General features: G+C 36.3%; 2 protein-coding genes across 6 annotated transcripts in view; one reads left to right on the forward strand and one right to left on the reverse strand.

Annotated features, from left to right (window-relative positions):
* LOC124637713 (serine/arginine repetitive matrix protein 1) overlaps window positions 1-18,262 on the forward strand; it is a 111,469-nt gene that overhangs the window by 85,098 nt on the left and 8,109 nt on the right. For all 5 annotated transcript variants that reach the window (XM_047174338.1, XM_047174339.1, XM_047174335.1 and 2 more), the window contains 4 exons: window positions 11,389-11,541; window positions 13,510-13,611; window positions 14,353-14,503; window positions 14,902-14,988. In XM_047174338.1, coding sequence (XP_047030294.1) covers window positions 11,389-11,541; window positions 13,510-13,611; window positions 14,353-14,503; window positions 14,902-14,988 — 493 coding nt within the window. The remainder of the gene's footprint in view (window positions 1-11,388; window positions 11,542-13,509; window positions 13,612-14,352; window positions 14,504-14,901; window positions 14,989-18,262) is intronic.
* LOC124637716 (N-terminal Xaa-Pro-Lys N-methyltransferase 1-like) lies at window positions 10,400-11,120 on the reverse strand. Its single transcript, XM_047174341.1, has one exon. The coding sequence runs from the start codon at window positions 11,118-11,120 to the stop codon at window positions 10,461-10,463; it is 660 nt and encodes a 219-aa protein (XP_047030297.1). The 3' UTR covers window positions 10,400-10,460.

Consider the following 18,262-nt stretch of genomic DNA (forward strand, 5'->3'; position numbering starts at 1 on the left):
GTTTAAGTGGATAAATAAATAAATTGGATTCCTTTAGCTGCGCGCGAGTGTAAAAAATGAAGCGCGTTTACATCGGGCGCCGTCAATGTGATTGTCAAGGACTCGACGATTACGCTGTGAATGTTTTTGTCGCTGCGTTTTGTCGTCCGTGGGAAATTGTCCGACGGACAATGGAGACATACCGTCGCGTTGTCTAATGCAGTCGCGGAGTCATGCGAGAAATTGATCATAATGTAGATTAATTAATGTCTTTGTATCGAAGAGGCTGCAACTAAGTTATTGTGAACTAATTTGTCTTTTTAAATTATTATTTTTTGTGCATCAATATTTTTTTATATCATAATTTCAAGTGCAGTCCACAGACTCTAGCTGGGTTTATTTAAACCTGTACGTCAACACTCGATATTATCTAGTTTTGAATCCAGCTTTCACTTTCACACCAACTTTTTATTTCATATCAGTTCACAGTCATTTCCATAATATCAAGTGCACACAAAAAGTTGCTCAATTACAATGTTTAGGTCTGCGTTAGCGCACCGGCGCAGGCGGCGGACGCCAGCACTTGTCCATCGCACAAGTAATAACTTTCACAGACCATACCGGTGACTGGCTCACCTTGCACACTCCCCGAACGAGTAATTTCTCCTCCAACTTATTGAACAAGGTCCCGGCAATTTCTTTTCTTCGCAACTTATGTAGGCTACCAGTAATGAGCGGTTTCTCCCTATTCAAGTTTGATAAAATTGCACGCTGCGAAAGAGAGCACTTGACTTATGGCTTGTCTAGCGGCGGAGCTGCCGAGCCGCTGTGATTGAACCAGTCGTAGTTAAACGTTTCATAAACAACGCTAACGACTAATGTACTTTATTCCTACAAGTATTGTTAGAAATTTAGACACTCGGGCTTAGTTCCTTGTTCGAAGTCTTTCAAGTTCATCTAATAAATCATGCCAATATGGGACCCAATAAATAACGTTCTCCTGGTGATAAAACGACGGAGCTGCCACGAGCGGTACAAAGTTTAAAGTTGATAGTGGATCTTGAGAAGTCCGGACAAGTCTAAGGCCCAGCGGGAAAAGGCAACTATGTTTTCCAAGTTGTTGCAACACGGTACGTACCGTATGGCGAAATTGATATAATAAATTGTAACTGTACCTGCCAATTAAGTACCTACGGGGAATGTAAATAAAGATGTGGAGAGACTGAGATCGGTTTAGTGCCGCTTTAAACGTTCACGAAATCGTTGTTTACATTTCCACGTCTCTAAAAGCCTTCCAAGTTTGTGACTGTGATCTCTACGAGCATGCCTCTAAAGTTTATTATTATTCTATCGAGAGGGTTGCAGTTATCGATCACATTTAAGGCTCAGTACCTCACACAGCGTCAGCGGGCTGCTAACGCGGAATAAATCAAAGCCGGCAATAAGTATAAATCAATATTACGAGTAGTATGACTGCGTGTCACCGCAGTTGTCATCGAACGCTACCAAAGCAGCGCCGCGAAACAATTCGTTACTCATTTCGTGGTAGACAACACGGATGTACACGGCACAGATGCTGCGGATTTATCACGCGTTCGATAGCAATAAATAACCACGCTGGCCGGGGAGGAGCGGAAAGGTCAGCGCGCGGAGCGAGCGGCAGCAAGCGGCGGCTTTCTCAAGGCCGATGCACAACTTAGATATCTCAAGAATCGTGGCGAGCTCGACCCCACCTGTGTACCTGTCGATTCTACCACGGAAAATGTTCACATTTTTACACAGCTATTATTCATTTCTATAGCTGTACAGCGAAGAATGCGAGGCCTTTTTGTTCTTTTTTATAGATTTTTTGCTGATGCTAAAAGCGTACTGAGAAAACACATTCAAATAAGTAAAAATATAGTCTTTAATTTCACGCGACCACCCTGCGCAAACCTGTTCCAACCGTCGTTTTATTATAAATTGCTATTTCAATATACATTGAAGTAATAAATTATTCGTATAATATATTGTGCGAAGAGAAAAAAGATTGTCTGTCGGTGACTTCCAACTGGATGCGAAGGTCGGTCGTTGGCGAGACGATGCTCCACAGATTCACGATACTAGGCGCAGGCTTTCACATCGTAGCACTAAGCTTAAGCAGACTGTCTTGTTTTATGTAGAGACTACAGTAAAGAAATGAAAACTACAATCAATTAAAACATTCCAGTTTTTTAAACCAATTAATTAAAATTCAAGAGTAATTGTAAATAAGGCCTTGCATTCGAACAAGATGATTCATTCAACAAAACTTTAGTACTCGAATATCCGTACATCAATGTACTCATATGAGTGGTACTCATAATGAAACTAAATATAAATCCTACGCTAAAATGAAGAATTTCCTCAGTGACATCATTTAACCGTGTGTCTGCAGCACTATCTAGCTAAGATGTTATCTTCTTTATGGACGGGACAAAAAGGCAGACGCTAGTTGAATGATTGTGAAATTATTTCTAAGTATTTTACGCTTGGTATCGCGTGTTCAATCAGGAGCCTCGGCAGATGCGTCGAGAAAGTCTCGACTGTACGCCGATTCTTAAGATAAACTTACATATAGACTAGGCTCCCAGTTAACAGGCGCGAACTCGTGTGACGGAAGATCAAGCACGCTACCGTTCAGAAAAAGTGAAACTGGTGTAAACTTCAGGGTCCATTCGCTTATGAAGTGAATCTATTCGAATTTAGAACATTTAGAGGTGGTATGAGAAATGAAAAATTGGTCTCAGACTTCATCATACCATCTCGATGAAATCATATTGCCTATTGATGATTACCTCGTAAAATTATCATTTAGTTTGCAAGCTTTATATCTTGCTATGTAGGTGAAATAGTTAAGTATAAATTTAATGCTGCGGTTTTATCGATTTCATCCACAATTTCCTCGAGATATCTCTCACAGTATCGTTTATAATAAAATTAATTTATTCTATTACCATAGGCGAACGAGAAAATCAAGATTAAGTGCGGGTAATAATCCTAAGATTTAACATCAACTTATTGTTAAACGGACAGTTTAATTGGTTGATTTTAAATTAGATAGAATAGGGAAAATGGGAAACCATTGTGTGAGATTTAATAACATGGACTAGAATACCATGGGTGCTGGATATGGCAAATATTTTCTGAAATTAATATGAATATGTACTTTAAGTTTTGTTTCATCAATGACTGAAATATCCTAAAAATGGCACTGTTATTTTTTCTAAAAATGTATTTCCAGATATGTACACAATTCAATTATTTACTTCAGCTATCAAGTTTTACGTTCACGAACCATGAAAGTAAACGACTTCGATAACATAATGAGAAAATTGTAATTGTATCTTAATGTTGATTGGATTTCTTACCAATATATTTGCTGAATCGCACTCAAAAGCTAGAACAAACCTATCCTCGACTGGATTTATATTTAACGGCTGTCATAAAAATACTTGCTTGTAGTTAGACGTTGGATAAAATTATAGAGATATTTCTTGATATCTCGAAACTCCCCGATACTCATTTTATAGCCTGTAGCCAACCTTATTTATAGGTTCCTTAGATTCGTACAGGCTGGATATGAATGAGTTACACGTTGGAGGCAGTGTGCGTGGGTTTTCTTAGAGATAAATACAAGGTACTCATTAGCGACTATCTTGTTTTATTTTATTATAGTTATAAGCTTTTAGGGTATGCGATAGTTATAGCAGATATTAGATAGTTTGCAAAGCGGTTTTAGTTTTGAATGGTGCGGTTGCGGCTGTAATATGAATACTGTGTAACGTTAATACCGTTTTGGTATCGTTTATTATGTAGGTAATTTAAACTTATTTGCTCAATTACAGCTAAATTCAAAATAAAATGAGTTAAAAACAAACCAAGTTGAAAATAGCGACGTTTAGTTAACTAACTAAGCCAAATGACTGTGGATGTGGACGGCAAAAAAATAATTGCATTATGATTTATGATTACAAATTGTTCTAGAAAAAAAAAAAAACTATGAAGAACTCGCATACCCTGAGATTATTTTAGTCCTAACGAGCTTTGATAATTTTTAGAAAAAGTTGTTTGTAAAAAATATTTTCTTGGAATGTTGCTTCTGCATTTTGTGTAGTTATACAGAAATAGCGGGAGAGAGGCTTTGGGTTTAAGAGTACCGAAAACTTTGTCATGAAAACCGTTTTATAGTCGGCCAAACAGTTAAAATTTTGGCCTAATATGTGGACAGTTGCTTGGGGTCCAAAAAACACACTGTCGTGACGTTAATTCCTTTATGGCGAACTTTTTAGTCGGTAATTCAAGATTGCCATCTGTCTCCTCATTACATGATATTAAATTGTTAAAATAATAAGAGAACACTGTGAATTACGGTAATGTAAAACACCATATTAGGATAATATCTTCCATTCCCAGAAGTCAAAGCAAAAAATTATCTGCCTGTATAATCTTTCGGCCATTTTAGTTGCCAAAAAACGACACAGTTCAGGTTATTTTAAATCTGCGCTGTAGGTATTGTTTTTTTATTAATACCTAACGAACTTTGTGTGTTATTTTCTGCTTTAATCTAGCCAGGATTTAATGAGAGAATTTTCATTAAATATTAACTCTGTAGTGATTGATTTATGGACTCATACTTGAACAGTCCTTAGGGAGAAAATTTGAAAATCGTATATTTATTCGAAACACAATTTGGCGATTTAAAACTTTCGATAAAAATATTTTAAATGCCATTCACGAAATCCGTACACCAGGAAGTGTACAACTTACGTCAAGTTAATTAGTGAAAAACACGTGTTGTTTTACTTATAATTACTTCCAGCATTTTATCGTTTAATTGCCGGTCACTAATGTGCGATCACTATCATATGACAATCTGTGGACAACCGACACACGCGATATATCACTCTGTCATATACCCAACTCAACGGAAATAATCTTTACACTTCTACGCTAACAAGCTTGATGAATAAACAGTTATTATGAAATATTGAAGCATTTGTTTTTATATATTTGCATTTTAGTTTAATTGGCCAGTTTATTTTGTCTCGAAGTGTACACTTTTCTTCAAAGGAACGCATTTTAAGGTTACCATTACTTTTCAGATCATCTCGAATTTAAACAAATAATGGATAAATGAAACCAAAGAGGAATATAAAAAAAAAACTATAATTAAATTATATACTTAAAAGAGATCTTGTACTTACAGCAACTTGTGCGATGTTCATGTAAGCTAAAAAGAAACAGTTGGAAGTGTTTTCACTTGATTGTTATAATTTTATGGTAACATGGGAATGAAAAAAATTGCGTAGCTCATTCTCTCAATTGTATGATATAGGAGGTTATTGAGGATAGTGGAACATGCCAGCTTTTGTAGGCAACACTGTTCTTTTACACGGTGTATATAATTGTGATGCGCTGTCAATTTAGAAGGTTTAATTATATCTATTTTTGTAGAGTCATTTTCGAACAGAATAATTCTTTAATCTTCTGTACCGTATGCTGAGTGTTTAAAATACTTGACAGCATTTTATTACTAGTTCGTCAAAAGTAAAACCGATACATTGCACAAAACACAAAAAGTGTAATTATATCGCAAACAGCTGCCAAATAAACAACACTACACCTGTTCCTTCAAATAAATTGCAATTAATGAAACATTGATCTTTTTACTAAGAACTTGAGTAGTTTGTAGTTAAGATAGTGTTCGCACGATGCGATCTTAATTCAGGGTAAGTTGTCACAGGGTAGCAGCTACTAAGTGGATTGTCGTGTCCTCTCCCACTTGACTGGCCGCTGCATCAACGTAATTTAATGTTGCTCTTATTTTGTAATGAGGAGCGGCACAATATTCAATTAAATCAATGTCATGGGACGGTCACATGTTAGATAAATCTTCGGCGCTGTACGGCAAATAAATCATGATTGGAAACTAGTAGCGTATGACAGGGGAGCTTGCGTTGTCATTTTGTGCGCTCGGGCGCGTCACGCTGTGTCGCCGGTTTGCAAGATCAGTTTGCGGAAAATATTGATACTAGTAACTATAGGTAATTGATTTTTGCAAATTGGAATTTATTTAAATTCTAAAATAATTATGAAATAAAAAAGCAGTTGCTTTACCTGATTAAGTGGAAGAGTTTTCCTACAGGTTTTGCATTTATATCTTAGAACGAGAAACTGCATATAATTCTAACCACATCTGCATCATGTAGGTTCCTTCTACAAGGCGCAACTTTCAAACCAATTTGTCAAAAGGTATTTCTCCCTGCTTGAGTTCAACTAATTAAGGTACACAACTTAACAGGCTCTAACCGGTACTAAATAAATTATTTGTCGTCTTTAGAAATCATTTGACAAATTACGCAATATTGAAAATTAATGTGCTTCCTTGCAATGTGTTCAAAGCTTACACATTATGCTAAAACGCGAATATAAATACACGGACGAAGGTATATTTAATATTTTCATTTAGTTATTTATTTACGGAACATTTGACACAGATAAGTGATGTGTTGCGATAGAATGGATAGACATAAGTCGGTATGTAAGTTGTATTACAAGAATTATGTACAGCTCTTGCGACCGATTTCCGCTTCCTTGCATACCTACCAAGTTTCACTTTTGTTTGTAACATTTGACACGAATGTAACTAGAGTACAGTCGGCGTCATTAAATAGTGAACAAGAATTTTAATACTATTCAAATGATTTTGAAAATGAAAATTGAAGGTGTAGGGGGAAACGAGGGCATGGCAAAAAAGTTTTTGTTAAAAAAGTTACGTTATTTTCTGAAAATGTAAACCTGTTTTTTTGGCAGTTATTTAGTAAATGCCGCATAAATAAAAATACCCCGAAGCCAACGCTCCGTTGGAATATTTTTTAATATCTTAAGCCCAATGATAAAAATCTAGGTTACTTGTGTACTCAACTGTACATACATCGTTATTGGTTAATAGTAGTTGTTAATGGTAATCTAGTTTTAGTTATTAAGTGTTGCAATAAATTGATTATATCCGTTCTCTTAATAAGAACACGTACGTAAGCTATAATTTGAAGTTAATTTACGAAAATAATTATATCAATACACGATACAATAATAATATAAATCGAGGATGCGTATAGGCATGTAATAAATCTAGTTTTTTGTATTAATTTCGGTTGATTAAGTTGCTTAGATTAAGTACTCTTTTTTGATCGTGAGGGAGTGTCAGACTCTTGCTGACTAAAACCTAGCATGTACCTTTTTAAGCCCCGTATGTACCAAGGCCGCGGTAACTCATTCGATCTCAATCCCTCAGCCCCAGATTAAGTACCTTACTATTGCTAATATTAAGTTAATAATAAAAGTTATGGGAGGGATTCAACTTTGAACTAAAAGTAGGCAATATTTTTATCATAAATTCTTTAGCTAGATCGGAAGGCGTTCCTTTCACAAAATATTCTCACATATTGAAGTGCGAGACCGTAATTTTCGCGAGTATAAAGATTATTATCAAAGCAGTAGTATTACAGCAACGGTATATTTTTTATTTAGCTTCAATAAACTCACGTTCCATCTAATCAACGAAAATAAGTAAATACTACCTATTTACTATTTCTCAAAAAAAGAAGTTGGGCATTATAACTTTCACACTTCTGCATAGATAATGCTCGGTTTCGATAACATAAGACATTATTTGATAGGAATAGGGCATAAGACGTCTTGATGATTTCACACCCCCATGAATGTCTCATAAATGATGTCTCCTAAAGTATATTACAGTATTTTCGGATCCAAGATACATTTACGATATACTGTTAAAAAGGCAAATCCATTTCTATATTGTGAATATTCTACGTAGTCAGTTCTAGCATCCCTAAGTTCCTAATCGATCATCATTATTCGTTAAGAAAAATTATGGTCAATTATTTTCATCCTACGCTTTGAACTGGCCGTCGTTTTTTTGTTTGACTTTTTATTAAGATGAACGATTCTTGGAATTGTTAAATTAAGACTTAGTTAAAATTATACGTATGGTTCACAAATCTTAAAAAATCGCGCCTTGCTATAAACCGACTGAGAATCGAGATGAAACCTATATAATTGATCTACACTAATATAACAAAGAGGAAACATTTGTTTTTTGTTTGTTGGGCCCTAAAGTAATTCTTTCACTGTTGAAAAGCTACACTCTTAAACATAGGCTACATTTTATCCCGGTATGGGCAGTAGATCCTACGAGACGTAGGTGAAACCGCGGGAAAACGGCTAGTAGTGTATAAATAAAGTACTAAATAACTGCATAATTGCTTTTGTCGTTAAATAAAATATTAGATACTTAAGTACCGTTTGAAAGACGCACGAGGTGTCAAGAACAATACTTACATGTGCGTTTATAAACATAAATTCAATTAAGTATAAACTTTCTAACGTTTAGGCAGTAAAATTTTCCGTGGCCCTTTGTGAACCCCACGTGCGTCTTTATAGAAGCGTAAATAAACTAGGTACTTACTGCAAGAAGGTTATAATGCGTAATGCCTACATTTGCCAGTAATCTGCCCATGGAGAACAAAATGACTAGCGGAGGTGCCATAACGGAAAATCGCCAAAATCAAAATCGGAAAAAAGGAACGCGTCAAAATACGGGTGAGTGAGGGACGAGATACGTTACTGTTTTCGCCCTTATACGCCTTCTTTGGACCCGACCATTTTTTTGTGATGGCAAAAATCGTTGACAGATGGCTCAAAGAACCCGAACGCCCCTTTAATTCACTCGTAACTGATTGTTTTGGTCATGATCACCGTACGAATTTGACCTACAAGAAGGCGCTTAACCTACCTGCTTTATGATAGGTATCTCCGCTCATTTTTCCTTCCTCCGTGAGTCTGTCGTTCTCTTTCTCCAACAGTCACGTTTGAGAGCTATCTCTAACTTAGCAACCGTTTTTTGCGCGACAGTCTCAACGGAAACAGCAACCAGTTTTAGTCGCAAGTTAGATTATTATCATGGGTTGTGTATTTTACTACCTAGGTTAGAATGTCTTACTTATCATATTGGTCGTTATTTTTTGTAAATGTTGTAATTATTGGCTAAATGTACGTTAAAATCGGTGACATTTAGGAGCACAAGAACTTCCTTATAAATATGGACACTGAAACGGAAACAAATTGCAACGACGAGTTTATTTCTGGAAAAATCATTAACAACTATCACTTAAGATAAGTTCAATAGTAAGTATTATTCCTACAAATTTCCTTTTCAAGACAACTATCCAAACATAATAAAATATCGCATTAATTTCACCAGAGTTGCGTCTCACTAAAAGCAAATTAAGTTTTTAATAAGTTTTGCCTGAGTTCCTCTTAAGTTACGTTTATTCCAAGATTACAGTGGGCAACGACCGCACTATGTAATCTGAACACGACTCGAAGAATCAAAAATCTACTCTTGAATTATCCACGCACATCAATTACAGCAGTAGGCATGAATAGGTACTAATATTTTTTCTACCTATTGTAAAACCCAATAGATTTACAGCTAGATGACTTGTATATTGCTACTCTTAAAAAACACGCAGAGTAACGTTACATTTTAACCGAAGTACGCGAAAAGAAATTGTAAACACATCTAGCGTTCCAGTCTTTGGGAAACATCGATACGACACGGGTCAAGCTTGGTCATCGACAGAAATAACGTCACTCGTGACATTTACCTTTTGCATCAACTGAGGTCGTACTACAATTTTGTCTCAAGGCAAACATAATTGCCGGTTAAAACATTATCTAGGAAGCAAGACGCAACTAGTTTCGCTGATAAACCGTATATCAAACCTACGATAACATTCCCCCGTTTCGGAATGTAACTGTAACATCAAATTGCTGGGCAAGGCTCGATACCACGTTGCAGAGATTGACGCGGCCCTAATAATAGAGCGCGGTGCGATATTCATCGCTAACTGTTCTTTGATTGAACATCATCGCTCGTTCAACGGCTAATTATCAAAGATACGCCATCATTGCACGGATCTTACCTCAATTGAAATTCCATACTTACAGCCATGATGTGCGCCGCCTTGCGGATGCAGAAACTTCATTACCTCTTTTCAAAGGCCACAAGACAAAACCCACTTTTAGATTGACCTACTAATTGTGCGATTGTTACTAAAAGTATTAGATATCAACAAAGCCTTGTAGCCAACAGATCAAATTCCGAAGTCCTTGCGGCTTCTGACGCAAGTATTTCGTAACTTAACACCAAAACGGTGAATGCACTTGCGAGTAGGTTGCGAAGCCGCGGCACGCCCGGGATCCTACTTTATTAAACGACACAATCACGAATTCGGGCCACGATTCACTATTCTAACAAAGATAAACTCACTTGTATTAAGACGTGAATAAATATCCAACTAAAGTCGTAAATGTAACCTGTTAGCAATGCATTCTGACACTCAATAATACGATGGTTTAAAGTTCTAAGCTATTTATTATTCTAAACCAATTAATGCGAGCGTGTGGACTGGATAAATATCATCTGGAAAACCTTTCTGTATATCCTTCTTGACCGTTTTCAGTTTAGCCTCCTGAATTAGTTTCTCCAGCAGCTCTATAGGTCGCGTAACAGATGAGTCATCCTCATCGTACTCTAATTCTTTGGATGTTGCTATATTTTCTTTTATGATAATCATACCACGTTTATTCAGAGATATTCGGCACCGCTCAAGGAAATCAATCAAGTCGTAATCCTTTAAATGCCCGCTTACCCACTGGCACCAGATGAGATCGTACGTTTTTTGCGGTTTGAAATTCTGAAGACCGCAGTTGTACACCGATTCTATTTTCCCATAATCTTCGCCAATGTAGTCTTTGGCGCTAGTAAGAAACTTTTCATCTTGCTCAACTAAATCGACTTTTTCAAATCGTGGCAGCAGTACGTGCTTAGTTACTCTCCCTATCCCTGCTCCACAATCCAGAGCTAATTTTGTGTCTGGAGGGTTTTTGAGAGCTAATATTTCATCCAAGAACTTCCTGGATCCATCGAGGTCGATTTCCGAAATATGACCGAAGCCTCCGAGTACTCCGTCGACCGTTGCTGGCACATTGGCCCAGTAAAGCGCTGCTCTTTTGTAAAATAAACTTTCGGTCATCGTGCCATTTTTTTATTAGTTTTATTTATTATTTCTTAACTGTCACTTTTGACTACCACATGACAATTTTATGTTTTCTTTTTGGCAAAAAGCCATTCCTTTGCGTCCTCCGTGACATTCGAAGAATTTTGTTTTTTTGAGATACAGTCTTTTTTTCTGTAAACTCTGTTACTTACGGTTTCAAATTCATGCGCAGTTATAAGTAATAATGTAGTTCATGTTAATTGTACTTTCTTGTAATTTCTAAATTCCTATTATTTTGTTGCAGGCTTTGATAGCGGCAGTGAATGAGACCCCGGAGGAGGACATCCGCGATGCTCTGAAGTCGCAGACTGAACATCAGCTGGCGCTAGTTCCGCGCGGGCCCAAGCTTGTGAAGGACACCATCGCGTACAATACTACCATCACTACTGATGACACCGTAAGTACCTAAATATTATTTAACTTTAGAATCAGAAGTTGCATTTGAAATGTTTCTACCCATAATGTTATTAATGAGAATGAAGGGAACACTTTGTAGTCTTTCAGTACGCATGTATGAGGTTCGATTCATTAAATTGATCTACAAAGAATAATTAACAGACTGATCGTTATTTACGTCAGTTATTTACTTTGAAATTGGCACCACCACTACCACCAGGCGCCACGCATTTGGGTTGTCCTGATACTTTCTACTCGAAGTTGCCAAAATACTGCTGCGTAGTCCTTCGTATGTACATTTACCTGTCTAGACGCTAATAATATGTATTTGTCTACAACACCTCTATTATCACCAGAAGAAATACTAAGAGTGTTTGTAGGTCATGGGTGCCTGAACTTAGAAGTAGTTATCGATACAAAAGCAAAAAAGTCGTGGTGGCCTAGTGGGTAAAGGACCAATCTCTCAAGTATGAGGGCGCGGGTTCGATCCCAGGTCAGGCAAGTACCAATGCAACTTTTCTAAGTCTGTATGTACTTTCTAAGTATATCTTAGACACCATTGGCTGTGTTTCGGATGGCACGTTAAACTGTAGGTCCCGGCTGTCATTGAACATCCTTGGCAGTCGTTACGGGTAGTCAGAAGCCAGTAAGTCTGACACCAGTCTAACCAAGGGGTATCGGGTTGCCCGGGTAACTGGGTTGAGGAGGTCAGATAGGCAGTCGCTTCTTGTAAAGCACTGGTACTCAGCTGAATCCGGTTAGACTGGAAGCCGACCCCAACATGATTGGGAAAAAGGCTCGGAGGATGATGATGATGATATCGATACAAAAGCAAACAAAAGCCCAGATTTTTTTTAAAGCAGCGGTTCCAGTTTTCTTACTTTTGTGTTATTTACATAATGCTTGACACATACTAACCAATATTCTCAATACGAATGTTCAAAATAAAAGAGCAAACTTACTTATTTATTGTTCAATATTGCTAATTCGATGGTTAGATTTCACAAACTACTTCCAAGATAGGATTGGGAAACGGAACCGTCTTGAGTCGAATAACGGCTGAAGTGTCTCGACAATAAATATGTATTTCTTAATTTTATAGTAATATAATAGAGACGGATTGGATTGCATTTCTGTTGTTCTTAACTAGGTATTCATTACTGACCGTTGGGTTTGCGCAAATATGAGTCAACAAATATTAGTGTCCCAGAAACGATATTGACCGCTACATGAAAAATATTTTTATTGGCTTCACAACACTTAAGTGAAGGATCTACTTATATCATTATTACTGGTGCATGCTTCAAAGATTGAAGTCTTGGGTCAGAAGAAGAGCTTTTTCCACTAACTCAAATGGACTCCTTTAATGTCCAGGGATTAGCTTGTGGATTCTAGCACATGGTAAAATATGAAAAATTGGCTTCCTCTCGGCCACCGGGGTGAAATAGATTTTTGGGTATCATAAGACCTTGAAAAAGTACCCATAAATAAAAAAATATATTGTATACCATTGAATTTATTCGTGCCTATTGTTTTAAGATTTCCATCGTAGCCAATAACAAAACGAAACATTGATCAATCCCCTTGATCTTAAGACCCAACACGTTGTACATCGCGACATTAACCATTTCCTGGTCAATGTGTACCTATTCAGAGATCGTGATGTTGCATAAATAAATTGAGTAACGGCCGTTCCCAATATAATATCTTTATGTTGTTTTGCTTACTAAAGATAGGAATTTTGACTCATAAAAGTATTGTCAAATTCCTATCTCTCAAAATCATCATCATCATCATCATCCTTTTTATCCTCCCACTGCTGGGCACAGGCCTCTTCTCTCACAAAGAAGGATTGACCGATAATCACCACAGCAACAATCTCAAAACAACAGATTGAATATTGGGAACAGCCGTTAGTAGGCCTTTCTATTGTAACCCGTGCATACCTAACCGTAGTTATTTGTGGCAGGAGGAACTTCGCGCATTGCGACCAGATGGCACGATAGTGACGGAGACACGGCACACCAAGGAGCAAGAACGGATCTGTGACGAAGAACTCTCTAAAGACGAGGTAGATGTTCTTGATAATTATAACTAAGTGTTACGATTTTAGTGTAGTGCTCCTTATAGATGACTTTCATGTAATTTAGTGTTCCCGTTCTGGAGTTCTGGATTAACCGTTAAAAACTTAATAAGGGTCCATATCGTTTCTAAACTATAAAATGTACCACCTGTACAACATATGGAATGTCAATATAGTATTGAGTATTAAATGACTGATCTTGATCTTGAAACAATGCTACTATATAAATGGGTCCTTTGAGGGACGATGTTGCAAGTATTTTTCAGTAATACTGACTATAAAACTAGGTACTTATACCTATTATAAAACTTAATTAATCATGATTTGTGTAGTAAGTACAGAATGACTTGCTTTGTGTTTTTCGCATTCTGTTTAAATGGCAAAGATATCATTCATCATGCTTTATCTGGGTTCGATTTCTACTTTGTAAATAGAAGACAATGATTTTGATGGATGATTTGCTGTTTAATTTATGTCATTTCTGGCTTTTGCGAAATTCTATTCAAGTAAAGATGAAAAGCGATAGAGCTGTACTTTACTGTAGAGAGATGCATCATGTTCTACATTTGCTAATTCCGTTTAAATTTGTATTTTCTAACCTTTCAAGTATTATAAAAGCATCTCCTTTCATTAGGACATCCACTCGACTTTTTGTCAGAGGAAAGATTTTTTCTACTATTAAAAACTATATACCTATGAAATAATTTATTAAAATATTATTATGTGCAGGCAAAATCATTGGCGAGCGATAAGAGTGTGGTAGAACAAACAGGGGGCACGGAGCGAAGAAAGCGAGTGGACCTCGAGCAGAGCACTGATCTGATGGCGGGTGGCTTGCGGGTCGCTACGCACATCAACTCGCGCTCCCGCACTGAAGAAGGTACGTAAATCTCATATAGAGGGTTGCCGTTATTTATATTAAGATAAAGAAAAGCTGCATTATTTCAATAAAAGTTCCTAATCGATTCTGTCGAACCCAAATAAAATTGGGATAAGGGCAAGAGGATGATGATGAGTTGATGATAATGTTGGTAAAACCTTAAGAAGACCTTCTTAAAATTCTTAATAGTAGGTATAGTATGATCAGACTGCACAAAATTCTTTTTAGCACAATTAATATATATTATGGGATCAGTTGCATTTAAAAAATTAGCAATGAATAGTAACTAATCTAATAAGAGAGATAACTTAAAAATTGCAGTCTGAAAAAAACATTTTTTTAATTGTTTAGCTAAAAAGATTTAAAAATGTAAACAATATTGATATTCTTTGTTGCAGTTGAAAGAGAGGGACAGCCGAACATGGATGACGATTGGGACAGTTTATCAGTGAGAATGCGACGACAGCGCCGCCTCCGTCATGCCGGTAAGATGTCGAACTAATTAGTTCGCTTAGCTGTCACTAGATGGTATGTCACGTTGTAGTTCAGCTACTCGCTGGTAGATGGCGGTGTTTAGTAAGTAGTGTTCGCAAAGATTAATAGATGGCGCTGAATTAAAGTTTCCTTAGAGTTATATTTTCATTATTTTTCATTAAGTTTCAAAAAAAGAAAATATTTTAGGCAGTTCAAATACCTATGTAAAATGCAGTAGTTTCCTACATTTAGGTATTTTATTTATTTTTTAGTTAAAACGATTAAAAATATAGTAAAATCTAAATATTTTTTAAATTATATTGTCTTTCGATTTTGAGTATATTCCCAACTTATTATATAATCAAAAATTAACAGCCTACAACACCTTATAAGTTATCAAAAAAATCTTTAGATATAGCTATTTTACCTAAAGTTTATGGAGGCAACTTCATAATTTATCATGTCCAAGTTCGCCATTCTTTGCTAAATAAGTTCATTGAGAGAACCACCTGTCTCCGATCGTTATGTTAATGGGTCGATGGTCGCATGAGGCCATTTCGAGTGTCAACCTTGGTGTCCAAATAGTTCCGTGTAGGTACTCAAGAAAAACAGAACTGCTGAGCCTAAAATAGTATTTTTGAAAGTAGTGAATTTTGAAGTTTTAAAAATAATTAATTCCGTTATTATTAACTGAAGGTAAAATAAGGAAAAGACAGTTTATTTCATGAAAGGAAGTAAGTCTATGCTTCCGTTTTTATTGTGTTTATTCAAACATGCAACTTTGCATTGCACAGCTGGATAAGTTATTCTTTCATTGAGATACATGATACTATTCTGTGGTCTAATAATTCAAGTTAAAAATAACAACAACAATATCAAAGATACAGCGCCGCCTACATAGTAGATCACTAACGCGCAATTTACTTCTTATACGCATACCTCATTCTAAATCGAATCTTAATTAGTCCGAACATTTACATCAGTCGTATTCAATAAAATTGATGCATTCTTATTGGCTGAATAAACATGAGGTATTTCTAACAGCCAATAGGATTCGTCGTTGAAAACGCACCGTCACGGCAGCTACTAGCTTTATTCGCAATAACTGGTTGCCTTAAAAGTTCATAGAATATTTTATGGGCAGGCGCCGTGGGCAGATACCTGTTGTAGTGAGTCGCAATGAAATAATTATACCTTCTATTTTAATAGTATGTAAGGATGGGAACACACTTGTAGGCCAAGTCAGGATAGCTATTGCTGCTGAGGACCCGTTGAGTTTTATAGGAGACGAGCTTTTGACCATAGCTCTTTAAGCACATGATCTGGTATGAAGATCTTATATCATAGCATTTTGAAGGTAGGATGTAGAGGTGCATTTAAAAATGATTGAGCCCTTTATTTAGTTTTCATGTTAATTAAATACTGCACCAGTTCAAATATTTAAGATCCAATTATATACTGGGCCTCTAAAATATAAGACTGATTGCCGTAGAATTTTAAACTAGGCCAATCGCAATGAAAACTAGGCAACTTCGCAGAAGACATTATGTTCCCAAGTATTTACACAGTCAAATTAGATTCTTTGTCCTCGCTTTCTTAGATCTTCGCAAAACCGATAATTTTGTGTATTCCCTTTGTAAGTCATAATAAACCGTCACGCAAGTTTGAACTCTGCCTTAGGTTAGACAAGCGCTGTTACGTCTTACAAATTGAATGTTTTACAAGCTATTAAAGTTGATCGTATTATTAGTTTTATATAGTTATCAAGTTCTTTCCCACTAGGTGATGTTGATTGAAATATTATGGCAGATCGGGTTAATTAAATTGAAGTCGACTATCCGGGTAAGGTATTCTGGAGATGTTCAAGCAATTTATGGCTAGAAACTTTTTTGTTTTACTGTCTGTCACCCCTTTATTATAAATGTTTTGAATTATCCTTTTAATAAACTTAGTTAAAACAAAGATCGCACAAGAAATCTGAATTGTCCTGTCGATAATTCGCGTGGGTTCCATAATTAATTGACGACAGACACTATACAAATTGCAAACTGGAAGGCAATTATCTATTGACTTTTGATGAACGAACTGAGTGCTTTTGAAATGAAATAATAGTTAAGATTTTAGTAATTAGGAAGAAGTAATATACGACACCATGACATTATTAAAATCTTTTGAAATGACGGAAATGATTCTAAATGCCAAATAAACTAGGCCATAAAAAGCCAAAAAAATCAAAATTAAATCATAAAAAACATCATAATTTATTCGAAGTCCAGACAAAACAACGTCTAGTAGACCATGAGATGTGTTATACATATCGACCTTGTGCTTAACCCTTCAATGGTCGCGTATTGTTCGTTCAAGTTGATCGATCGAGTTACTGCGGCAATGATACGAGTGTTGAATGCGCTTCCTAGTTGCAAATGACGCATGTAAGCTTTGGACGGTTGAGATGACAAATTGAGGAAAAAAGTGGACTGATGTATGACTATTATTGGTGTACGTAATTACCTTGCCTTTGATGGTGATGAATACGCGATGGTCTGAATTTATTTACGTGATACAGACTTGTAAATTTTTCCTTTTGATTTCCCTGAATTTTTAATAAGTATTTACAAGAAAAAATACTGCAATAAAAAGGCGTTGTTTAAGCGTTGAACTAACTCAAAAGCTTCGAGATTACGTCTTCCTAAAGGCAATAAGTATGTAAGCTTTAAGGAAATGAGCTGCCGGGACAGTTAGACCCCCACGCACTTTGCGTACAATGCCTATAAAAGGAGCGAGGGTACTTCCTGGCCCATCCGTGACAAGTGCCCAAGCCTTTGGAATTTTTCTTTAAGTAGGTCTTTAAATTCTCTTCGAGAGCTACTAAACTGCTATTTGATTTATTTGTCTGTGTTTGTGTTAAATGTTATTATTGTACAAACTGTGGCACCTCAAAATCAAATAGTCAAACTCAAACTAAAGGCAAAGACGCTATTGTAAGTCAATACATTAGTGGGTGCTCATAAATTTTGTTAATCTGTTATATTGCTAACTACTTAATACGAATATTCTTCCTGTTTATGTGTCAGCTTTCTGTCCACATCAGGATCACAGATAGCTTTGAACAAACAAAATAATCAAACGTTGATCCACATCTTAATAGAACGTCAAAGACATATCAGTATACTCTCAATGACAATATATTCACTTTCCCTCACAAATCTGGTAGGTAAATTGTTTTGCAAACAATTAAGGAGTTAGTTAGTTAAACACACGTGGCACGTTCAAACGAGATTTTAA

The sequence above is a fragment of the Helicoverpa zea genome, chromosome 16 (genome assembly GCF_022581195.2).
Source record: "Helicoverpa zea isolate HzStark_Cry1AcR chromosome 16, ilHelZeax1.1, whole genome shotgun sequence".
Taxonomy (NCBI): Eukaryota; Metazoa; Arthropoda; class Insecta; order Lepidoptera; family Noctuidae; genus Helicoverpa; species Helicoverpa zea.